At 43.5% G+C, this 27,212-nt stretch overlaps 1 protein-coding gene across 9 annotated transcripts in view; it reads right to left on the bottom strand.

Moving 5' to 3' along the window:
- The window catches only part of LOC139759914 (sestrin-2-like), a 108,526-nt gene extending 89,398 nt beyond the window's left edge, over positions 1-19,128 (bottom strand). For all 9 annotated transcript variants that reach the window (XM_071682529.1, XM_071682528.1, XM_071682530.1 and 6 more), the window contains exon 1: positions 18,859-19,128. Coding sequence is in view for 2 of the 9 variants with exons in the window: in XM_071682525.1 (XP_071538626.1) it covers positions 18,859-18,927 (69 nt within the window). In the remaining 7 variants the exon portion in view is untranslated. The remainder of the gene's footprint in view (positions 1-18,858) is intronic.
- Positions 19,129-27,212: the final 8,084 nt, after the last annotated feature.

Raw genomic sequence — 27,212 nt, 5'->3', positions numbered from 1 at the left:
AACAGTAGTGCCTCTCCCCTATCTCCCAGTGCTTCACCTGTTACCGTCCCAGTGTGTGGTTCTCTCCCCACTCCGCTGGCAAAGTCCTGTCCCTCCCCCACTCCCCTCCTCACTCCGTGCACCGTCCCGTGGGGAGGGGCGTGTCCTCTACGCCGTCATCTCCTCCTCCTTCCTCCAGCTACCCAGGACCTCTCGCTCTCTCCTCTCCTGCGCTGCTTTACCCCACGTTTTCTCTGACGCATCAAATTGCTTTACATCTCCCTCCCCATCTAATGGGCTCTGGTGGCAGCATCTGCTCCCCAGACCTGTTTTGTTGAATACTCTAGCACCATCTCCTCACCTGCTCCTCAAGTCTCGAGACCCCCGACCCCCCGCCCTACACCTGCTCCCTAAGTCCCAAGACACCATCCCACATCTGCTTCCTTGGTCCTAAGACCCCCCCCCCCCCTACCCGTTCCCTTTGTCCCGAAACTTCACCACACTTACTCTGAAGCAGAGACCCTACACCTGCTCCCTTAGTCACGATGCTCCATACCTGTTCCTTGTGTTTCGAAACCCCACACCTGTTCCCTCAGTCTCGAAACCCCACACACCATTCCTCTTACCGCTAGTCTCTCAAACCAAACAATTCCCACTTTTTTTTTTCATTTTCTATTCCCGCGAGACTTCACGCCAGTGCTGGCCCCAAACGTACACCTGATCCACACAGTACAACACTGAAAATCGTATATCAATTCTTCTAAAGCACTGTTGACACACAAGAACCCACACCTGTTTACATGAACCTTGAACGAGGCGATGACCTCACCCAACCACACACACCTGGTCAGCTTGACACATCACTCAAAGATGTAGTCATCGAACCCATCAACTTCACATGACCTCACTTGACCCCCAGCCCTTCTCCTTTACACCTTAAGACCCCACACTTAACCCTCTGCATTACATGACTTCACATGACCACCTGGCATTTCTTCCTTTACAGCCAACGACCTCCCATATGCCCTTCCACGCAATTTGACTAGATATAACCGTAATTACTAACCTGTCATGAACCCAAACTGTTTGCCCTAATATAATCGTTAACTTCACCCTATTTCTCCACGATAGGTAACTACCTTTTCTAACCCAATACCTTATCTTCTTGAGAGAAAATTTACATTCTTCCTTGACTTCCACAACCTTACCTGAACTCTCGCCTCTTGACCTGACCCAATACGACCCCACACACCCATTCTTTGGCCTATGTCCCAAAATAACCCATAATCTCGACCCAGTGACCATACACGACCTGACCTCTACTGTGACCCTGCACAAATACCTTCTCGCCCTCTCGTCTATCCTCACATTTAAGTAAGGTCGTCGTAATGTGACCCCACGTGGCCTCGCATTTCTATATATGTTAGTGCCAGTGACCTCTGCTTGGCTCGTTAATCCTTCGTTACTCCATTACTGTAACATTAGCCGACCCAGCAGTTGCTGCCTCTCCAGTAATCAGCAGACACATGAGCTGCCCGCCCCGTCTGGTTGCCCCAGCCGTCGGCAAGGAATGCACCGCACCACACATTCGCCACCCTCGCTGCAACACACACTAAAAAAATCTAAATCTCATTCGTGTCTCTCTCTCCATTCGAACATGACCAAGTCGACGTCCCATCTTAACCTTCAAAGTGCAAGAGGATATCCTAAGGACAAATACAGGTTAACCCACTCTTATGTTGATGTACCTCATGCATATGCGTGTCTAAAGCGTGGAAATATCCCACCCCCGAAGCCATTTCTGTAAATATATGTAATATATCGGCTGTGTATCCTCAGCCAAATGTCTGCCTGAGTTCAATAAACCATCCTTTATTTATTTTACGAAACGTGACCTAAGGTAACCTTAAGAGCCTCGCCCCAACCTGGAATTCTCCGCCACACCCTGACATGGATGACCTCACCCTCGGGTCGCACGCCGCCCAACCCCAGACATTCCGCTCCATTCATGCTCGCACGATGCTCTAGTTTTTTGCACTGCGGAGGAGGCAGAGCAGGAATGCTGGCGTGAGACAATGTGGGCAGCTGTGGCCATGCCCTTCGTCAGTCTGCCACACACACACACACACACACACACACACACACACACACACACACACACACACACACACACACACACAGGCATATACACCTAACACAAGAGACAGTGACATGATATCCAACACACCAGGTCAGGTCAGGTCAGGTCAGGTCAGGTATCTGGGTAAGGACAGGTAAATGAAGCAAGGGTTAAGTCCATATAAACCTCATCTAAACCCGATGAACTCTCTGGGGTATTCGCTTAATATGTCTTACTCAATGGGGGGGTGTCGTGTACCGTCGGGCTCAATGGGATGTCGTGTATCGTCGAGCTCAATGGAGTGTCGTGTACCGTCGGGCTCAATGGGGTGTCGTGTACCGTCGAGCTCAATGGGGTGTCGTGTACCGTTGAGCTCAATGGGGTGTCGTGTACCGTCGGGCTCAATGGGGTGTCGTGTACCGTTGAACTCATTGGGGTGTGTACCGTCGGGCTCAATGGGGTGTCGTGTACCGTCGGGCTCAATGGGGTGTCGTGTACCGTCGGGCTCAATGGGGTGTCGTGTACCGTCGGGCTCAATGGGGTGTCGTGTACCGTCGGGCTCAATAGGTGTCGCGCGGAGGTCAACTTAAAGCCATAAAAAGTTCTCTGCATACCGGCGTGGGTTGGGGGTTTTGAGGATCCTGTGAGAGAGAGAGAGAGAGAGAGAGAGAGAGAGAGAGAGAGAGAGAGAGAGAGAGAGAGAGAGAGAGAGAGAGAGAGAACCTAGCATCATGTGACGCCGTCACCTAAGGCCTTGGACACGGCATCTCTCTCCCTCATATCAACCAAGGCAAAACACACCCGAGTCTGTTGTTTATAGACACACACACACACACACACACACACACACACACACACACACACACACACAATACCTCCCTCCCCGCCCCAACGAGTGTAAAACTCCCCACCCCACTCATCCACCCTCCTTCCTTCCTCCTCCTCCACTCTCCCCATACAGTAAAAATAGGTATATTACATACAAACACACACCTGCCTCCCCCGCCCCCTCCTCTCGTCTATACCTGCCTCCCCCCTCTCTGTCTACCTGACCCCTCCCCCCCCTTTTTCTCCTGACCCTGTGTGTTACGCCCGTGTTCGTTCACCGTCCGCACACTCTCGCCAAACCAGCAACACGCTGCTTCCTCTCTGCTTTGCTGAACCAGCTGGCAACGGAGTCTCATTACCAGCGGTGTGTTACTGAGGGAGGGAAGGAGAGAGAGAGAGAGAGAGAGAGAGAGAGAGAGAGAGAGAGAGAGAGAGAGAGAGAGAGAGAGAGAGAGAGAGAGAGAGAGAGAGAGAGAATGTCCCTCAGAAGTGCTAAGAGCGACACTCCCATGCCACAAGCAGGGGAAACTCGACCATCTGCGACAACCTTCCTCCCGTCATCACGGCTACTAATTCCCGGCCACCTGATTGGTAGGGCGAACAGCGTTCCCACAACCTGGGGGTAGGGGGGCAGGGGGGGCCCTCCCTCGGGGGGCCCTCCCTGTTTCCCACCCACCCCACTTCTAACACCACCCCCTCCCCTCTCCTCTCCCCCCATTGATAATGATGATCCTAAAAGGGGCGCTGTGTGTCCCCTTAGTGACCTAGTGGTAAGGGGGTGTAGCGGGGGTGGTGGAGCGCTCTGCCCCTCCCTCCCTCCCCCCTTACAGACCATTCACGAAGAAAACAGCGGGAGGGGTGCCAACGCTAGCGATGACGACACCCCCCCCCCTCCCCCCAATGAATAACGACGGAAATGATGAATGATGACGTACATGAAGAGTGCTGAATGATGACGACGACACTGATGAACGATAAAGATGAATGATGGCTCAAGGCTATGACCCTGAACACACTGGGTGGGAGGGAGTCGTGCGCACGCATGATACACGAGTACCTACAATGATGAGTGGGCCAGCGCGTAGCGCTCAACGCAGGAAACTGCATCATATATATATATATATATATATATATATATATATATATATATATATATATATACTTGAGAAGCAAATGGGGAGAGGGTGTGGATCGTGTGTTTCGTGTTGTCAAGCGTTACGTGTGTGAGATGCAGAGATTGCTGACTGTGTATGTATGTATGTATGTATGTATGTGTGTGTGTGTGTGTGTGTGTGTGTGTGTGTGTGTGTGTGTGTGTGTGTGTGTGTGTGTGAGAGAGAGAGAGAGAGAGAGAGAGAGAGAGAGAGAGAGAGAGAGAGAGAGAGAGAGAGAGAGAGAGATTCCATCCCCACAATCTTAGAAAGCGAGGCATCCAACACAGTAACGGTTACCATAGCAACCACTATCACCAACAGCATCCTGCATCAGCCACCTGCCTCTACCACCAACTACACCAACTGTCTCTACCGCCACCCACACCACCTGTCTCTACCGCCACCCACACCACCTGTCTCTACCGCCACCCACACCACCTGTCTCTACCGCCACCCACACCACCTGTCTCTACCGCCACCCACACCACCTGTCTCTACCGCCACCTGAGACCTCTTTCATCATCTGCACCACCACCACGTGTTTCTATCATCACCTGCACCATCTGTCTTTGTCTATCACCGCTAACACCACCTTCCTCAATCACCACCTGCCTCTCCATCATCACCTACATATGTCTGTCTGTCTGTCACCATCTACTCCAGTCTCTCTTCTGTCACTTAAGCCAACCGCACCTGCCTATCGCCACTCAACTGCATTGACACCACTAGTTAACCTCTTATAGCCTGGGTCTCCTTGTCTCTATCTCATAATATCTGCTTAACCTCTCTCTCTCTCTCTCTCTCTCTCTCTCTCTCTCTCTCTCTCTCTCTCTCTCTCTCTCTCTCTCTCTCTCTCAAACCAGAACTAGAAGTAGAACTTGAGGAATTATTAGACAACCCCTGAAAAATTACAAAAACAAAAAAAAAATGAAAAAAAAATCGAACGAATAAGAATGTATGAGAATTACCTTGGCTTCGCCAGCCAAGAATGAGAGCAGTACCTACCCTACCCCAGCCGCGGTTGTGCTGGCAACCCAAGCGCTAGGCCAGAACAGTATACCTGCCGTACCCTAATGGCAGTGGCACTGGTACCCAAGCGCCAGACCAGTACAGTATCTGTGGTACCTCACACGAGGAGGTACTGGTTGGTACCTAAGAACCAGAGGGATACCAAAACCCCACCACATCCCAAGCAGTGGGGTCTAGGAGGCAAGCGTCGCCTCGTCGTCCGGCCAACGGCCTATGGCGTTCGGCCATCACGAAAGCGGACAACTTGCCATAAATCGCGGCTGCTGCCGGCAGAAGAGAGAGAGAGAGAGGCCCCGGGAGACACACCATCACTCATCCCCAGAACTCCGCCATACAACCATTACCATCCATCTCCCGTCCCAGGGCCCCCCACCTCACCTCACTCCCGCCTTAGCAACAGCGGCAGCGGAGAGGAGCAGCAGACGACGACGACGAGGACGACAACGATGAAGCGGGGCGGAAGGACGACGATTTACGACAACCTGGATGGGACGGGGGGTGGAAGGCGGTGACCCCGAGTTCAATTACGACGAAGAGGAAGGAGACGACAGGAAATACCAAGAAAAGAAAATGCAATCTCGAGACACCAGGAACAGCAAAACAGAAGGAATAAACAAGGTAATAACATGACGCCGTTACCGAGGGAGCGAGAAATGATTTCTAAGTTTTCACTAAAAAACATGAAAACGAAAGATACTACCGTACCAGATGGAATAAATGACAATGACAATAATACAATCTTAACGATGAACAAGACGTAAAGTAACTTAAAAACGTGGATACATAAACTGGTACAAATAAATACATGTATGGCCTAAAAACACAGTCCATCCGTTTATTTATTCATTTGTCATTGTGTGGGGTGAAGGGTTATTACGAAATTCTCCAAAACTCACTTAGGACTCAAAAACAATGTTCAATGAAATATTTACACGAATTACAGAAGTGGAGTTCATTGCTGAATGATAAAAATAAAGCCAAAACCGGCGCGTCAACCAGTAAACAAGAAAAGGGCGACGGAGATTTAACAAACTGCTTTAAGGAATCTGGATGAAGGCAAGCGACTGGCGCATACGAAATGAGCGCAAGGTGTTCTTAAGCACCACCACCAGCAGCGCCAGCGCGACCTATTTCCTGAGGAGGAAACGGCGACTCGGCGCTGGCATACGGCTCCTGTACCGAACAACGTTGCCAACATTCCAACGTCTAAATCCTTACACCTCACAGATAAACAGTGACTTGCTGGTCTCATCCTCGCCCTGAAACGATGCCTCAACCTCAAATCGAAACAAGACAAGAGCAAAGCTGCTGTTTTTCGTAGCGTTCATTCCTCGCCCCCCCAAAACGTAAACACAGGATCTCTCATCCTTGGCGAGAAAATATTAATAGGCTGAACACAAGCACACAAAGGCACACGAGTATTGTCACTGTGTTGATGATATCTTGCCATCTCAAGGCACACACTCTGAAAGCTTTACATTCATGGAGTGACGAGACAGCTTCTCTTACCAGTTCTTAAGTACAGGATGCACTTGCATGGAAGGAAGCGTACTGTCCCAAGAGATATAGCCGCACGACGAGGCTATTCTTTTCACGCCTACCCAAACTCTCACACTCATGTTGCCATCCAACCTGAACTTTCAAACTTTCCATAGTTTTTGCATTCTGATAACCTATTTGGCAACTTATTTCCACTCGTAAGTTTAAAATCCAATGCTTCCCTACGTCCTTAATATATCTAAATGTATCTACTTTAAAGCAGGTATTTTTGCCGATATCTTCAGCTCCCTCAGCTACTTTGAAACTTCGATCGCATCAAAAAAACCTTGTTCTACCTCTCTCTGGGAAACGCAGTTTTAGTGTCCATATCTTCCCCTCGCATATTCAAAACGTCAAGATGCATTTCTGGGATCACCTTTCAGATTAGCCCTTCAACGTTTTTTCGTAAAGCTTCCTTAGGTTTAAGTCGTATCAAGTGAGTGTAAGGACTTTACAACGAATCCAACCTCAGAAAGACGTTGGGGAATATAGGAAGATTCTTCTGATGGTCCCATTTTCTGTCCTCCGTAGTCTTTCTAGCAACCCTTAATACGGTGTTCAAAACTGCATTGTGTAAACAAGGTGTGGGTGATGAGATGTAACTCCCCTATAAACATTTACACTCGAACTGCTTAAGCCAAGTAACCTATTCGCTTTATTTCGGACGCTTATACTCACAGTGCCACGGGTCATACGAGTCCCACCTTATCAACAATACTTTCTCACACACATTTCTCAATACGTGTTGTTAAGCACGAGACGCCTATCTCCTCTCCCAGTATGGTATTAACTTTACATTTGTCAGTACCGACTGTCAATTCTCCTCATCGTAAACCATAAGCACGATTAAAACTTATGGACAAGATATTGCCTCTATCCGAAATGTTAACTCGCATCTCTACGCTTCTAATTCTCGGAGGTTTAACTCTTAAAGTAGACAGCCGAGTCGTCCACGAGAAATTGGACATATGTAGCAGTCTTTTTCTTTTTACGATCGACGGGTAATAACGATAGACGGGTAATAACACGACCATCATTCATATCAGGGAGATTCAAGATCCGTTTTCTATGTCCCAGTCAAGTGGTCTACATATGCATTTTAAATCCGATGTTTGGATGCATCAATACGTATGGGGGTTTTACCCCTGCACCTTGAAAGGGGCTCAAATCTTCCACGGTGATTCTGATCCGATTATACCTTCCCTTACTGGCAGAGTCCCTGGCCTCAGAACGGCCTTGAAGGCCAATGTGTGGCAGCTTAAGTCCTTGCCCGGATTCTGAAGTACTTACATCCAAAATCCGGGGCTTCTAGGAGCTAGTCATCCCAGGGACAGCCACACCCCTTCAACCCCGCTCATCAGAAGGGCTATATCCCAGGGAAAGGCCTCTCCAGACCCGCATCGCTCATCCCGGGGACTGTATCCCAGATGCTGCCCCTCAAAGCCCGCCCCGCTCATCGCAAGGACTTAAGCCAAGGACATCTTAGATCAAAGATACCAGAAAGCCCTTGACGCTGATCCTCATCTGATACCGATTTAGAATCTAGATCTACAGCTAGTAATAGCACATGGGCTCCACTGAATAGCAGACTATCTCACTGGAAGGGAACAAAGAACACAGGTGCATCCTGGAAGTGGGGCTTGGGTTTGTTTACAAGCGGCATGCTGCAAGGCTTCGTATTGGCCCCCATTGTTATTCATGTATACATATGACTTGCCTGATGGACTGGAATCGTCGTATCTTAAAACATGTTTGCGGACGGTGCTAAGATCTTGAGGGATATAAAAGAATGCTGATGACTGCATCAGCCTTCAGGAGGACGTGGACATACTCCTAAGACAAACAGATGATGAGATTCAATCCAAGTAAGCGCAAGGTGATGAGCATGGAAAAGAGTGAAAGAAGGCCTCGGTGTGATTATCACATAATGAGAAATAAATCACATGAATCCAGATGTGAAAGAGATCTGTGCCTATCGCCTGAGCTACACAGTGTGAGAACTGTGAAAGAGGCAAACTGCCTACTGGCAAATATATGATTCACATTCGTATATATATATATATATATATATATATATATATATATATATATATATATATATATATATATATATATATATAATATCAAAACTGGATTATGCCTCACCGCACCTTAAGGAGCACAAAGATCTGACTGAAAGGGTAAAAAGGAGCAACTAAAGAGGTATCTAAATTAACAGAACTGAGCTACGAGAGGCTGAGGCCGCCACAGACAGGAGAGAGAAGGGGGAGAGGGTTATGAAACACTAGTGCTACGGTGGTCGATGGCTGGAACAAACTAACCAATGAGACAAGGAATGCTAGCAGTTCACAAAGGTTCAAAAGGCTACTTTGATGACACAGAAAGTTCAGGAGACAGGGCCCCATGAGTATAAAACACACACACACACACACACACACACACACACTGGTATACACACGCCACCGAGACAACACTTCTGGCGCTAGCATGAGGGGTATGATGCAACGGTCTGGTGTCCTTTCAAAATAAATGGGAGTGACAGTCTCAATTTATATTTGCACCACCAAAGAAGTGCTTTACGTCTTCTAATATAACTGTGTGAGGAATGTGATGAAACTTTCCTCGGGTCGACGTCTTTGTCACAACCTTAGATTGCAGCTTTTATAATCTGATACTTTTGCCAAGAAAATGTATCAATATGATGAATCTACTACATGTAGCCATTTAATGCTCTAATAGTTTACAAGAAAGAAAAATGTATGAGGCTTGTATCGGTGGAAAAACTCGACCCCCCCCCCCCCCTCTCTCTCTCTCCTCTTATGTCTTCTCAAAAGCCCACACAACAGGTAATACGTGAGGGGCATTACATCATCATCATCCCTTCGTTTGTCTGTCCATATTGTGGACACATTCTCATAAGCACGGAAATTGAAGAAACATCTTAGAAACTTCATATATCATTAAGGGTAACCCTTCTTTTCTTGGGGGGGGGGGGAGGCATGCAGCTACATAAATCTGTATATCTAATATCTAGATTAACAAATGCTATAACTTAGGAATGCTAAATGATAGTCCTTACAAATCTATAAACATGCATATGTTACACAAAAAATAAAACAAATACGGCAATTTAATAAGCCTACTACCTGTTGTCTTTCCATATTTAACTCGTGGGGGGAGGTGGGGAGGATAAGAATAGGCGACGCAAGTGCCCCTGCCTGGACTAAATTAGAAAACGACCCTTTGAAAACAACCCGATGGCCAAGTCGAGAGCATACCCACCATAGCAACGGGGACACGTGCCTGCATCCTAACTCGTCTGTCAGAGGTATGTGGGACAAGAACCATCACCGTTTAAAAAAAATGAAATAATGATAATGGCCATTCATCATCATCATCATCTTAACGCTAACTCACTCCATATGACCGTCTCGCTTTAAGTAGCCGTCCATCTGCAATGTATAACACTGAAGACCTGATGGTACATCAACTCATCTCAACGTCAGTAAATCTATATCTTTGAAGACGTTTATTATCGTGTTTATTTCTCCGACCTTCTTTCAAGCCTCCTAAGATGTTTTTACTCTAGGACCACCAGTTTAAACATTTCCAGCAATGTAGCAACTGGAGATATAAAAAGGATCATAGCCTACACCCACACAAGTTTCATATCTGCTCCCTGCCTGTCTCCTGTTCGCTCGCTACCACATCTGGTCGTACATCTTCTCTAGTAACCGGACTTTTGGGGACATGCTGCGTGGCTGCTACAAGACAACGCAGTTAAGCACAGGACCAGAAACAAGACTAACGAGAAGCTGAGGAATTTACTTTGATTGGGTATCTGCGCGTCTCGGAGGTAATCTGCGGATGTTTACGAAAAGCAGTCCAAATCTCAAGCAAAACAGGCTCTCATTACTTCGTCAATGCAAGCGTAGTAACGGAGGGATGGGGAGAGGTTGGTGAGAGAATCATTATCCTGAAAATCTGAATCCCAATGGACATTGAAGAAAGTAAATTGCTTACAGACCCATGACAGCGACATTTCTCGAATATCCTACTGCATTTTTTTTTTTTCCGACAAGATAAAATTAAATCTATGATCACTAGTTATTTCTATCATTACCCTGTATCACAAGGACACCTCTACGCTTCAGGATGACAAGAATTTAGGAAGGAATTCAGACACAAGACACGTTGATCACAGGGTCCACTGATCACTGTCATGGCTCGCTCCTGGCAAAAGTAGAAAATAACAACGCACTACGTGTGTTACATATTGCAACCGTCGGCCATAATACATACCTACGTTGCCTATGTCATTTCACCCATGTTTCTGGTACTTAAATGTAGATATTCTAGTCTACTCCTGATTTATTCCTTTTTTACTTCAGCTAAATATAATGGTTATCGTTTCCTTTTATCCCTATACGAGTTTAACTCCACAACATAACACAGCAGAAACTTAAAATTCCCCATACATCTCCCTCAAAAGAACGAACCAGACTCATAAACTTATGATATACTTCCTTATCTTTCAAAAGCCGAATAAAAATGGTAACAATGCTGTTCGTACAGTAATGCAGTTTCAAGAAATTTTCATGCTAAAATTTTATATAATAGTTTCTATCGTCCCCCAAATCCCTCAGTCGCAAGAATGATTTGAACAGTTCGCTTAATATACTGCTGCCTGTGACTGGCAAGTTCATCCCCAAATACTAATCGCAACGACATAAAAACTAACGTTGTCCTTTCTGCTGTAAATTCTATCTCTACGCAAAAACATAATGAATAGGTACACATAGTACATAAAAATCGCCAGTGAAAAATCAGTCTTTACCGTGCTGACCCAAACCCCAATAACCGCGTTTACGGTAAGATTCGTCTACCTGACAGTGCTTCGCTTCAAACATACGACTGACATCATTTGTGCCTCCTTACCTATACGAAAAATTTACGTCTTCCTCTGATATATCTGTCGTTATCTACTCCTCCTGCCTGATGTTTTCCTCATTCAAACAGCCTCATATGAGCCCAATGGTCTGGTGCTGTTTGCATTCATTTGTATTTATACACCTCCCCATCTACAACATCGAAATCAAAGACTGGTATTCGGAGCTTATTCAATAATGAAATCCATTCTTTTTTTTCTTTCTACGTTCCTAAAGAAAACTGTTTGGCCGTCCCTTATCAATCAACACGACGGTACGACCCTTGAGCACACAGAGTCCCGTCACATACTAGGCTGCCACACACCAAGGATCGTACCGTCGTGCTCAGGGGGTTCAGAGCTGACAAACAGCAGTAACCGCGGGTTAGCAACACGTTGCTTATGATTCCCTCGGACCACGAAGGTACATAAGCGCATTTAAGATCATTCTTTTTTCTCGTATTATAAAGTCTTTTTCTCTACAACAGACTTCAAAATACTGATTACCGAGTGTATCTGCTGATCAATGTTATCGAAAATATTAACAAACTTCAATGCAATGGTGATAATCATGGGGTGATTATATAATACTGAGGATTCCAACGGAAGCCTCGCTTCATAAGAACACAAAGACCAAGTGACACACACATTTCCGTCTCTCTAATATCATTCTGATGTACATTCCCAATTTAATGATACTCATGTCTCAATAAATCGTAAAAGGATCATATATACACCCCTACAAACAACACATATATGCACCCACACTCTTGCAAATGTGCAACTTCACTTAACTCATACTTTCCCTTCCAACTTATTTCTAATACATAATAAATTCGATTTAATCTTTTTCTGTGGGTCTTTCTTAGTAGCACACGACACTGACCATATACATAATTACACAAAGCCATATAACATTGTCAACGTCCGTAAAGAGAAGCCAAAAAAAATCTCCATTCAGTCATTGTAGCAAAACTAATCAAAACTACTGCATTTACAGCAACAGGGCAGAAACATATCAGAATCTTCGGGAAACCATCACAAACGAAAAAAAAAAATGGTATGGCTTATTAAAGTACTGAAAGCTGCAACAAAAGCTATGTACTTAGGGACCAACTATAATACAGTAAGTTACGAGTACCAAAAAAAAATATATTATGCAACTACCAAACGAAGTGAAACGACACGGGGTACGAACAGAGGAGTACAATAATCCTTTGAAAGTTCCCTCCCGTTATGTCGATTCTACTCTAGGCTGGTGCGGCGAGCGGGCGAGGGTAGGCCTAAAACTCCCACACCGGCGCACGCACCGCCCCTTAGCCTAGTTCAGTCAATAGCGGCTCGCGACCCGTTCTTCCTTTCATAACGTTCGCTACTGCCACTCCCCTTAGGTTTAGACACAAAGAAAAATGTGACAGGAACAGATGGTCTCGTTCCGCTTAAACGCTTTCCCTGTCAGAAAGTAAGTCTTCGTCAATGAACTACCTACGATCATGAGCTACTGAGCGTACGATCCTTACGCACCACGGTACGACCCTTGAGTATGACGATGGCCTGCTCTTTAACCTGACCCTTAGAGCTTGGGGCCAAAGGATAGGCCATTACACCCAAGCGTCGTGCCATCATGCTCACAGGTCGCAACGCTGAGCTCAAGGATCATACCATCGTGCTCAAGGCGTTGATCTGAAAACGCGCTCTAAAATAGTAGCTGCGCGGTGCACAGTGGGTTCCACAGCGCCACCTAGTTGAATAAGGACGCAGCCATCACCACCGTCCGTCCCCCAGCAATGACAAAGAATAGAGGCTCAACGCCACATAGGATTCGTTGCCTCAACCGACAGACAGGGACGTCAGAAAGTTTTTGAGAAGCATTTTCTCCGTACATAAGCGAGTAAGGAATGTTTATTACACAAGGCAGAGGGAAGGAGGATATGGAGCAAATCAAGAACAGGTACCAAAAAATGTAGGGCGAGAGCACTTTCGGCAGCACAGCAGTAAGGAGAAACATTCTCAGGCCTGTGAAACATACGTATAATGTATAAAAGTACATAGTGGCTAGTGGAAAGAGGAAGTAAACTTTAAAGATCGCACTGGCGTCATTAAACCAAACATAATGGATGAAAAACGATGCAAAATTCAGAAAGGAACAAAATCACTCTTAGGTTTCCCCAAAACATAGAAGGGTACAAACGACCTATAGAGAAAGGGGCGGTACATCCCTCTGGTTAATCAATGATTAAGAAAAAATAGTTTTATTTATGTATCTGATAGTGTGGGTGAAGGTCAGTGAACAGAATTCAGGTGGGTACACTAGGTACAACACGAGGAAAAACTATCCAATTCAAGAGGTGCTGGTAAATCGATCTTTCAGACAAGTGTACCTTTGAGAAAACGACTGACAGAGTCATCCTTACAGATGGGACTTATAAGTCTAATAGATTCATTTACAATGAATTAAAAAAAGAAGTTGATAAAGTATGGCATTTCCCCCTCCCACAAGACTCGCCATTTTGAAACTCCTTTGTCACATGAAGACTGGTCATGTAGCGTTGACAAATAATGACTTACTGGAGACTTGTTCCAATAAGTGACACCTGTAAATCCAATATAGCATTACGATAGAACATAAACTAACGAAATGCTGAAAATAAAGGAGACTGAGACATATACAAACTAGGAACTGACAACGGAAGAAATAAAAGTATTGGGAAAGCTTTACTCAATAATGTTGATGTTAACAGACTGGTTTCAGGTTTAAGTATCCTTTACAGGAAGCCAAAATATATACTTCTATGCACATGAAATCAATTTTAAGGTATCATTTCATGCAAAAGGCGCTAAATAACAATCAGGTTCAAGATCTTTACAAATTTCAAAAAACTGATCATACGACTACACATACAAAACTCTCAGTCAAAAGTATACTCCTTACCTTACCTTTTCATGGTTTCGGAGGTCTTTTACCCTACCTTGGTCTACTATTACAGTTATGTTGTTCCTTACTCATTCGTGCTGTTAAGAGAACGATGCCTTGGCTGTATGATATACTTTCCTACGCTTCTTTTGTGAGGGTATTATCAACCTCTTAGAACATTCGCAGAATCTACAGGTTCGTACAAATAAGGCAACTGTCAGCATATCTCTGACTCTTCAGAAGCAAGAAACCCATAATTAACAAGAAATGTCTCAGAGGTTCGCTTTATTTAGCCCGAATCCGGAAATGCCGACGCTAGAAACATTATTCAAGAAGCGGAAATTACCTAATACTCGTTCTTCATATGGAGACGCCAAGCTAACAAGGATATAGCAAATGAAGAATTTCTCAGAGACACCTTTTGAATAATGTACAATTGTTTTTCAGAAAACGCGTCAAAGGGAGTGTACCTATTCCTGCTGTTGACGACGAAATTTTCTAAAATCAGTGCAGAGAGAAACTGGAAATTAACGCACAATCAAAATCTGCACAAAGACATGTTTACGAATGAAGTTTGCGTTTTTCTGACGTGGGTGACCAATGGCTATAAGGACTACCGTACCATGGGTGGTGGACGATCGAATGCACCGAGGCTTTATGAGACTCATGGACATGAATGACAATGTGCCGGGATACGACAGCACTGAACATCCCAAATCCAGGCCATACATACCACAGCTGTCATTCCACACAAGACGAAAGGTGCACTGGACCGCATCCTAGCCACGAATCTATTAAAACATGCACGGCACATCTCCCACCTCCCGTAAATTCAGTCCTTGAAGTAGAACTAATGCATGCTATTTCATTTGTTCTACGATTAACAAAAAGACCTTCAGCTTATCCCCGTCAAAATAATTCAGATATATTCTGGGTGTGGGTCGTGCACATGCACTGATTCGAGTGACAGTCGCATATACACCCATGTGACTAACACAGTCTGGGTGTGGGAGCCATCAACCACCACAGCAGCAGCAGTCTCCACTATCAACGCTCCTTCGAACATCACTCACGTGATGATGACTCTCCAGTGTGAGAGTATGCCAAAAAGATAAGATCTATGTCCTTTACTTAGAGATAAGAAGTTTCAGGGTTCTCAGAAATGGTCTCCATGTTTCGAGGAGCACCTAATGACCCCGGGCACCCACGTAAACCTGTCGCACGACCGCACCACTAGACCGCAGTACCCACCGGTACTTTGTCTACGTATCCTCTTTTTTTACGCCATCGCCCACAGGACGGAGATGACGATAAACTCGCCGCTCTTGTGGCAAAAATACAAATCAGTATAGCCTGAGCATTGGTTATGTTATACGACGGGGATCAAAAGGCTTTTACTTTATAACGAAAGTCAACCGTCATTTCTCTTTTTTTGAAGAAAGTATTGAGAGGAAAGTCAACCCGTCATTTCTTTTTTTCAAGCCAGTACTGGGAGGGATCCTGAATGCTGGACCGGTCTAATATTCCTAGTTCTGAGGTACAACACTCCAAGACTCGGAACTATGCAAAGCCTTCAAATCGGACCGTCATGTTATTGCAGTATGCCTTTGGGTGAAAACAAAAAGGTCACCACATACGAATTTTCTTCACTATCATGCGTCCAATGAGACGTAGAACAAAATATATTCTATGGTAGAGACATCACCATGTACTTATCAATAATCATACATGTAATTGACATTCTGTATTAGATCAAGATTCATAATGCTATTCTCATGACATAAAAAAAGAGACGTTCAACAGGAATTACTTGTAAAGCCAGCCTGGGATCGCCGCTTGCCAACAATGGCTGAGTCTAAAAGGATAAACCTCTGTTTTGTTTTGGTTTTTTTCTAGGAAAATACTTTCCAGAACAGAAAACTGCTGTGATCTGATATCACCTTTCAAAGTGGTTGATACTACAGGTGAAAAGTGTATTAAGACTTCTCAGTTCGCACCGACACTGCCAAAAACATGAACTAAAAGTTACGACTTAAAACACTCGAAGAGGCAAAGTACTTCAACAGGATTATCAATATACAGAATAATTTACCCATTAGAGTAGTTGAAAGCAGTACCACAGATACGTTTAAGCATATACTTAATAAATATTTGGCTTCAAATCCACGACTGACATTATTTGCACCTTAACAACACAATAAGTATACAGGCCTTCCTCTTCGAAAAAATATGCATGTCTCTACACCTACCACATTCATCAATGTGTGTTTGTTCACTATTACAAAAACTATCGTTGTAACTCAATGGTCTGTTGCTATGTGAATTGTTTTCACTTCCGTGGTAGCGTGAATTCAGTTGTTTCCAGATCCGTGTATAATAGTGTACACATGGAAAATCCTGGAAGGTATTGTACTCAACGTGCTCTTAAAAATAGTTCTCTACTGGCACAATAGACTGAAATTTCATGTGATAGGGATGCACCGAGTACAATGGGAGAAAATAACGTAAACATTCGGGGTCCAACTTTGACGCAGTGCCTGTATCCACAAGAAACAGAATGGACCATTCAGTGGACGGGCATACACAAGCACCTGCAAACTGTATCAGTCAACTGCAACCAGGATGTCATAGTTACGTTCGCCTACGGGCTGCGGCCTCCAATAGCCTGACTGAATACGGGAGCGAGAGAACTCGGCCACAACCAAACTGTTTATTGACGGCCTCTAAAACCAAGGTAATGGTACACAAAAATCTAATTTTTCTTTGTTACGATAACTACCCACTTATATTTTACAGTGTAATAAAATTTGCGCCATTTTTGGTCCTTAAAGTAATAAATAAAGTAAAGCAAAATCAAAGTTTGGGACTTCCTACTTTTTGGAAGTTGAAATTAAGTATTTTCCATTGGCTTTACATGTGTTTTGCACGATTCTGGCCTTCATTTCTACCACAAATCCCTATCTCTTAGGATTAGTCACCCCTTCCTCCATCTCATCTAACTATATGGGGGATTTCCAGTGGGAACTGGAGTTTTGAGTGGAGGAAATCGCAAAAGGAGAAATTTGCGACAAAAATCGTCGGAATCGTTCAAGACATCAAAAACCTTCGGAAAACCAGATATCCGAAAAGGCAATAATACCAAAAGTATTTCCAAATTTCGAATCTGTTCTCTGTTGTTCTCTGTTCACATACACAAGGTTTTTATATCAAAAGGGTCTTCAAACCTCTCGCAGATTGCACTGCCATGTTTGTTCAAATGACGTAACATTGAAGGCCTGTACTAAAACACAAAGAAACTATACAGCACCAATGACGTTCAAAAGCTAATCGCGAGACAGTGCTAACATAAGGTAAAGGAACTGATGACTCATAAAGCATCAGCAATTATTCCTCAAGACTTACTTATCCCGTCTATTTAAATAGCTCTGGAACATTTCTGTCATGGTGTTACTCACGGATGCCTTATATCGTCGATTTGAATAGTACAAAAACAATTGTCATGCTTATTCAAGGAGCTACGTGAGATTTCTTATCTTGCTGATTTCAATGGTATAATTACTTGTTTTGATGGTATGAACGCTTCTCACGGCTGATTAAAGTGGTTCTTGAGAACGATTCGTATACCTTTTACAATTCTTAGTGCTTCTTCTGTAAACAGATAAGCTGGCAAGTCTCATCGACAACAATGTTATAAAAGCTTAAAGAGGCGCTAAGCTCAACTGTGATATGAGTAAGGTTAACAAGAAATAAAACCGTGATGGACTGAAGTCAGTCAGATACATTCTCGTATGTCACACTTGTTCCCCACCACGTATATCATTAACCCACGAATAACAGTATTTGCTGGAATTCTCATAAAATTTCATCAGCATCAGGTCAAGAGAATTTGGAAAGTCAGCTAGTTGCTGGTCACCAAATATCGAACTGTTCGAAGAGTCGACTGAGTAACCTAACCAGTTGTCGGCGGTGTAACCGGACACTAGATCTGCGAACTGACTCATGGTTTAAACAGAGGCTACGTGACCTGCTGTCAGTCGTGTTTGCTACTGTTTCTACCAACACAATCCCCATTAAATTGACTTTCTCATGGTTTCATCTTTTTAAAATCATGGAGGGAGGTAGCCTGCTTCTATCCTTTTCCTTATTTGATCCATTCTTAGTTCCGTCTCTTCCCATATTGATCTGTTATCTAATCAACGTGAAATCAGACCCACTCATTAACACTTTAAAAAGAAATCTGCGGTTACGTGGTGACAAGCTTTCTGAACATTTGTACATAGTAACAGTGGCAAAGCAATATCAACATATCCTTTGCTTCATTGCCTGTATCTTGAGTTACAGTTTCATGAACAAGGGCAACGTGACTTACGATGATGGGGTCAGCGTCTTCTTCACTATCCTCGAATTCACGGTTGACCCAAGGTCCAATGGGAGACATTTAATTCTTGTGATGCACAATTATCAGTTCAGTCCTTCGAAAAACACTGTCTTTATATGGTCCTTTAAGTGCTTTTAAGCCAAGTGCCAACAAAGAGGGTCATGTCATTTTCCTACAAATCAAATTGTAGTTCGGTACGAACAGATGAACCCAGTTCAACACTGTTCCGAACAGCACACTCTCGGCAGCCAAGTATGCACTGTTGTCTGAGCGATAATTTTGGTGTATATAAACCCCGCGCGCACGAGCACTTCAACAGTTGCCAGCTATAAGATTTCATGTGGAAAAAATTTTCAACAGCTGGCTTTCCAATAATTTCCCTCGAATGAGAGAATTTTACGTGATACTTCACTCCTTTATATTTCCAACTTTCTTCATAAAGATAAGGGCCATTTAAACTGTAGGAAAATTCGTTTGTTTAGGCAATGATTCTTCGTGTGTTGCATCATACGAACAAAGGGCGCTCATTTCAACTGCTAACTCTTCCAACAATATTTTCCTGAGAGACAACACATAGATTTAATTCTTTCCATCTATGAAAATCTACGTAGATGTGTCATTGGATTTTCGAAAATCTGACAGCATCCATAATTAGCCGAACATTTTTGACACGAACGAATTCGTGCGGCAAGAGTGGAATATTCCTACGAGCAGGGGCCGGGCGGCTGAATGCATGACTTTGTGAATTGCATCAGCACTGAACTATCCCAATCCATTAGTTTCTATAACTTTCCTCAATGAAGATGGTTAACTCTCCTTCCTGAACATAAGAATAGACCTTATTACATATCACGATTCTCTCCTCTCCGTCATCGGGCTGTGAATAACTCCATGGCAAAGCCAAACTTGAGGTTTATCATTAAAATCATCAGTTTCGAAATGAATTTGGCCGACCAGTCGACAAAGTATGTGAAGCTAAACGATTCTGATTCGACAGGAGAATATCTTATGACTCTATATCAGTTCTTATACCGTATCGTGCTCTGCTTGTTCAAGTGTTTTACAACCCCTAAGATAACCATGTTATAGGAAGAGAACGTACCCTGTGTCCTCTCTGTCTACAGCAAACGTCTGGCTAATAATTGTCTTAGAAGGTGGAAACGTTTCACATTCAACTCATCCTCAAGGGCAGACGGCTCATCGACTTTTTTTTTCTTAGAATTCGCAAAGCTAGGAGACAAAGACTGTCTTGAAATGTTCAGGGATTTGGAAATAAGCCAAAACAGTCCTACTGAGATGTAATGTAACGTCATCTATAATAGGATTTTGACAGGAAAGATTGGGTCATGCAGAAAAGAACAACAATGTTAAAATCAACCAACGTGAAGCTACCTCGTACACAGAAACCAAAAGATGTTCATTTAATACAAAATGCAGTGCGCTGTATTGGGTACAGAGATACGTAACTAACTGAACTGACTGAGAATTTCAAATTCAGGTATTTGATAGCATGCGACAGTGGTTGTTCGATCGATCTTTGGTAAAAAAAAGTTTGACTTTTTGGAACCATACTGTTGCCATAATCATTGTTTTCCTTTCAATCATATATATATATATATATATATATATATATATATATATATATCATATATATATATATATATATATATATATATATATATATATATATATATATATATATATATATATATATATATATATATATATATATATATATATATATATATATATATTTTTTTTTTTTTCAAACTATTCGCCATTTCCCGCATTAGCGAGGTAGCGTTAAGAACAGAGGACTGGGCCTTTGAGGGAATACCCTCACCTGGCCCAATTCTCTGTTCCTTCTTTTGGAAAATTAAAAAAAAACCAAGAGGGGAGGATTTCCAGCCCCCCGCTCCCTCCCCTTTTAGTCGCCTTCTACGACATGCAGGGAATACGTGGGAAGTATTCTTAATCCCCTATCCCCAGGGATATATATATATATATATATATATAAAGACTGCTGTGGAGAGAATATTTTCACATCTCACAGGAGATAAAACGAGATACTCCAGGCTTTCGTGTTTATGTCAACAACTCTTCGAGGACACTGGGACAAAGTCACCCAAAGTAGGTAGACCAGAGAGAATGGACTTGACCCAATAGGCAGACGATTAAAGGAATACAGACTCAGAAAGAGACAAGTGAGCTGATGTGATGAAATATCTAGGATATCTGTTCAGTTGAGGACAGTTCACCTCAAAAACCTTTTTGGACAATATACCCTTCTACCCAAGGCTGCAAAAAAATGAATCAGCATCATTGTTCAAAACCCCGAGTGGAAGGGCAAGCTATTCAAGTCTTTCAAGGTGACTTATCCTCACCTGAACAGGGGTTGTAAAACATTTCATCATAACAGATCACCGGATCCTTCCTTAATGTTTTATTCTACTTATTTGACCATCGGGTCGTGTCTTCCTGGTCTACTTACTGTAGGTAACTTTTGTCACACTATCCCCGACGAGGTAATGACGTTTTCGTCCACGAAGACGTCAAAACTAAGTGCAGACAAAAAGAACCAAAATGCAATATACTAATCGCTGTTGGGTGGGGGCGGTCATCTGTCCGTCGACATATTTGCAACCATCGAAGTCGCGACAGATTACAGTCCACGTCACACACACACACACCGAGTTAAAGCTCGGATGCAGGAATATACACTTGATTTCAGGTGTTTGCATCTTTTAACCTCCTTGTGTTCGAGGTAGCCAGGCGCGTGTTCAAGGTTCGAATCCTCCCATGGTGTAAATACATGTGTGTGTGGGGGTGGGGGTGAAATTATCTATTTGTGACTACGGGGTGAGTGTTTTACATTTCTGGCGCTAAATTTCTTCACCACATATACCTCTCGTACAGACTTCTTAACTTTTGACTACTGTCAGCATGAGCTACGTGTCTTGGCTTCTTCTGTCTCTCCAATATTGCAGTAAACAAGAAAAATATCTCATTCTCGCAAATTCTAATCCAACTTCTTGCTGTGGTTTATATTTGAGACATATTTCTGTAACAAGTGGTCAAGCTGACAGATCGTGATCCCAGAAAGAAATTTAGTTATCTCATGTAACTCCTTTCGTTTAGTAGGGGCAGCTGGAGAGGCTCCGTTTCGCTGCTCATAACTCAGCCCTCTTAATTCTGGCACCATTTTCGTCCTGTGTTGCTGGACCTACTCAAACAGCGCAATATCTTCCACGTGTGGCGTATGCTTTCCCTTGGGTCAAATTATGTCATAAGTATATTCATGAACATCTGTCCTGGCGCTTGGAGGCACTACTGACGCCAGCCAAGATGTGTGGGAGTCTGTGTATTTGCACACACAGGGAAGGGAGTGTAACCCATGGGGCCAAAAGCAGTTATCATTTTCTACAGCACAGTTTCTCTACCTTTTTGTTATACTTTCAAATTCCATTATTTCTCAGTTTGTTCCATTTATTTGCTGTTACAAAAATAGTTCTCATTCTTTCCTGACTTCTACTTTTTTTATTGTGTGTGTCCTCTGATTGCTCTCCTCGCCCTTATTCAATATATTACCATGTTCTTGCCCCAACCATGGATAAGTTTATGTTAACGTTTTCTTTCTTTAGCTTAGCCTTTATTGGTTTTTCAATAAATCAACATTTTCTGGATAGAGATAAAAGTCAAGACATCTATTTTGATTTCAGTATATGCTATCAATTATTTATACCTCTTTAGCCACGCATTTGACACACCATAAACATAGTTCATTTCTTTTACAGCTCTATTGATGTGAACTTCAAGTTGCAGTCTGGTGTGTTGTCAACAACCGGTCTCTCTCACACGTAGATTCTGAGCGAGTTGTGGGTGCAAGTATATATATACACACACACGCACGCATCTATATACATGGTTCAAATATACTTCAAAAAGAATTTGTTGCGTGCGATAGCGTTGGCAGAATCATTCTTGGTTCAAACACCTCGCCAACCCTCAGGGTCCGGGCTGCGAACCCAACACATTAGACAAACATTCCAACCGACACGACAGCCATAATTATACTCTCTCATACGCATTCTTGTATCCATTACTCCTTTATTTGCTCCTCTTTATTCATAATCATGCACATTCCTAGAGTGTTTGTAGAGTACATTCATAAGGAGCGGATTTTGATAACTCGATTCTACCTTACAGTGTAACAAATTAACCTGGAGCTTAATCGCATACCGTTGACCAAAGGCATCAGCAACGCAGGCGCGGACGGGGAAGGCTGTTCACCCGTCTCGGGGCCAACTTTCTAGATTAAATTTAGGTGTCTGACTGGACAACTCTGACGCTAAAAGACGTCTGCATATCTGCTTGTTGTTTTATATAATGACCGTCGTATTAAGAAAGCTAGATTCTCACGGAACAAGTTCGCTCTACATTTCGAGGTAGTTTGATCTCACAGGACCAGACCACAGACGGATTTGGATGATGCAAGAACTAGAAGAATTTCAGTATCCTGCTTGCCACATATTGTTTTCTTTTTTTGACTTAAGTGGATGCACCGTCACGCGATGCTGAGACAAGTTTTTCTCCGTAACTGATCAAAAAAGCAACGAGGCTTGTGTTGATGAGGTACGAATAATCATTACGGTTTAAAAGGCCAGGCTGGAGGAACAGCTGGGGTTGTCGGGTGGGTGTACTGGGAGCGTGACTCAGACCATGTCGGTCTGAGGAAGGTTGTACAGCGGAAGGTGTATTGCCCGCACCCCCAGGTCACGTACTGGTAGCTCCGGCAGAGAAAAGTGGAGAGGCTCTGAAATATTGCCCAAACTCGACCTCGACCGTTTCATGTCTTGCATACCATACCACCGTTCCCCGTTATTTCTACCGTATTCCCCTTCAGCAGGACGGTACGATTCTGTAGATAGATCATGGCCTGGACTTTGACACGGTCCTTAAAAAAAGGATGTGTGACACCTTACGTTTTGGTTGACATCACCACAGAGTTTACGGGTATGTTGGCCTCTTGAGTCCGGCATCTGTCAAAACCGACTTGGGTCGCAAACCCTCTCATGGCCCCAGCTCCCTTTCTAGCCTTTCCAGCCTTCTAATGAGCCTACCCTCTCATGGGACCAACTCCAACTCCCCCTTCTAGCCCTCTCTTGGATCCAGCCTACTTCCCAGCCCTCTCCTGGCCTAACCCCCACTCCCAGCCTTCTTCTAAACCCAACCGTCGGTTAGGCTCAGCTTCCCTCCCAGCCCTCTCCTCCTCCCTTGAAGTGGGTGGCAATAATGTTAGCCAAAGCATCAAGGACGGAGAGAGAGAGAGAGAGAGAGAGAGAGAGAGAGAGAGAGAGAGAGAGAGAGAGAGAGAGAGAGAGAGAGAGCCCTGTTCCAATACAGGCAAGCTTGGCGTGTTTGTTCACACCAGTGGAAGAATACCTCGCCACGAAAGAGAAAGAGAACGTTGTAGCCTCCCCGCAAGCAATGCACTCGATAACCTGGGTGAACCTTATCAACCAGAACAGCCAGGCTACTGGAGATCGTCATGTCAACATCGATATAGCTATCACTACGAACACAGACGCACTTACAGTTAAGTGCAACGTAGTTCACGGATGCTGCCGGTAGCCTAGCTAGCACTGCTCTTCGGAGTATGTGTCACCGTAGACCACAACTGCGGCGATTCTCTTGGCATGTCACTCGGTTTATGGTCGTGTAAGAGGTCGTGTGAAAGACCAGGAGTATTGTAGTTGTCCATCTGGGTAGCACGCTCAAGATTCCCATGAACTGCGGGCCCCGTGTTGGTGACCCTCTGCGACACCAGCGCTCCAGTGAGACCTCGCCCTCAAAGTGCGCGCGCACACACACACACACACACACACACACCTGGCTTAGGCTGGTGTGTGTAGTGTGTGTGCCTACATACATAGGAGGAAAAACATGGTACATACACACAAGATTAAGCGACGGGGAAACTCGAGTGTGGAAGCGAGAGTGAGTCACAGGGCAGTGAGTGAGCAAAGGTTCTGGAGGCACTGAAAAATATGTGGAAGGAGAGATCATGATCTGGGAGGGTGAAAATTGGCATTTTTTTTTTTTTTTAAGGTATAGCAGTCCTGACAACGTTGTGCGGATGCGAGGCATATGGGTAAGGAGAAAGGGGGAGAACAAAATGGGGATGGAAGGATGGAGTGAAAATTATTTCGAGTGATCGGGACCTGAACGAGCAGGAGAGTGAGAGGTGCACGAGATGCAGTGCATGGAACAATATGGTATACAGGGGTCGAAGTGCTGTCGATGAAATGAACAAGGACATATGGAGCTGCTGGGGGAAACCACGGAAAGGTCCGTGGGGCCTAGTTGTGGATAGAGGGCTGCGGTTTTGGTGCATTGCACATAGCATTACCTCGCAAATGCGGGAAACTGCGGTATGAGAAAAAATAAATAAATAAATGATATATATATATATATATATATATATATATATATATATATATATATATATATATATATATATAATTTGATTATTCTGTTCCGAGAGCTGATGTGCGATCCTTATTCCACATCCCATGTCAGTCCTAATTATGGCTATTGATACGTTCGACCTCAAATCGCCAGATGACTCACGCATCGGCAGCTCGACCGTTTCGTTTCTTGTTCGTAATGTTGTCCTATCGATATAGCCACGAACATCAATATTTGTCCTTCCATTAGAATCATATTTGTCATTATTCACTCTGAAAGAACAAGTATATGAAGGGCTAGTATCAGTACAATACACAAAGTCATCGTGTGGTATATTGTTATATTGTTATCTCAGCATTGCTCTTATCTCTTCTTATCTTGCCCTTTGTTGTCGATCTCCTTATATCAGTCTCAAGGTTTCAGAGTTACTCTCGCTTTTAACACTGGATACAGTTCAATGTGTATCCATTATCATACCGAGGGTACGGGTGCACCAGATAAATTATGTAAGCCTTTAATTTTTCTACTTTACCCGATATATATATATATATTTTTTTTTTTTCTTTTTTCATACTATTTGCCATTTCCCGCGATAGCGAGGTGCGTTAAGAACAGAGAACTGGGCCTTAGAGGGAATATCCTCACCTGACCCCCTTCTTTGTTCCTTCTTTTGGAAAATTAAAAAAAAACAAGAAAGGGGAGGATTTCCAGCCACCCGCTCCCTCCCCTTTTAGTCGCCTTCTACGACACGCAGGGAATACGTGGGAAGTATTCTTTCTCCCCTATCCCCAGGGATATCTCCCCTATCCCCAGGGATAATATATATATATATATATATATATATATATATATATATATATATATATATATATATATATATATATACATATATATATATATATATATATTGTTTTCTGATATATATATATATATATATATATATATATATATATATATATATATATCAGAAAACAATATATAAAAGATTTATTGAGCCAATTTATTGCAAGCTGTGGAACATCATCCAAGAGGTTCGATCTACCGCTAGGTAGCTCACATATCACGAGTGTGCTGGTTCTCTCTTCCTTGTAAGTCTTCGACCTTCACTACAGAATTTTACTTATATACCCAACAATACGACACCATCCATCCCATAAGCAGGTGGCACAGCACATTTCAGTATACACCGTGGATAAATGATTTCTTTCCCTATTGGCTACTTCGTTATTTTCGTACTTTTTTTTGATTAACTGGTTACTTAGACGTGACGATGATATACCAGTATGAAAAACATAGAAACTACGTCCTCACATGATATGTAACCATATAGCATGCAATAAGCAGACGCTCATTGTCCTAACAAACGCTTATATGGCCCACCACACAACTGCCAACTCCGGGGCTCACTTTGTACCTGCCTTACACGGTAGTCCACATGAATTTTCCCCCGATGGCTGAAGCAAAATCAATGGGACGAGGCTTCAGAGAAATGTCGACAGAGGCAAGAAGAGTAAGATGTAAGAAGCTCCCCAGAATGAGACTATTGGTAGTAAAAATTCAATATAATATGATCTAGGAATTTATCCAAAACCCTACAAATTTGTTAAATGTCAATTAAAGGAATAAATAAAGAAATGCATGCTATTTTCACTTTTCCAGAGAGGGTACAAGTGACCCCTTGCCTATCTCTTGCTGACGCCCATGTTGCAATTGTATATTTGGGCTTCGCTGGAATTCTGGCTGTAAAATATCAGTCTATTTCTTTATTATTTTACCTTTGAAGTATTCATAGGTATAATGCCTGACGCTTGTCCTGCCTGGTCTATGCGTTCATCTAGGTCTCTGAAAGCATCACGAGTTTGTATGAAAATGTAAAC

The sequence above is a fragment of the Panulirus ornatus genome, chromosome 34 (assembly GCF_036320965.1).
Source record: "Panulirus ornatus isolate Po-2019 chromosome 34, ASM3632096v1, whole genome shotgun sequence".
NCBI lineage: Eukaryota > Metazoa > Arthropoda > Malacostraca > Decapoda > Palinuridae > Panulirus > Panulirus ornatus.
Note: the sequence above shows the minus strand (reverse complement) of the source record. Positions and strands in the feature narration are given on the sequence as shown.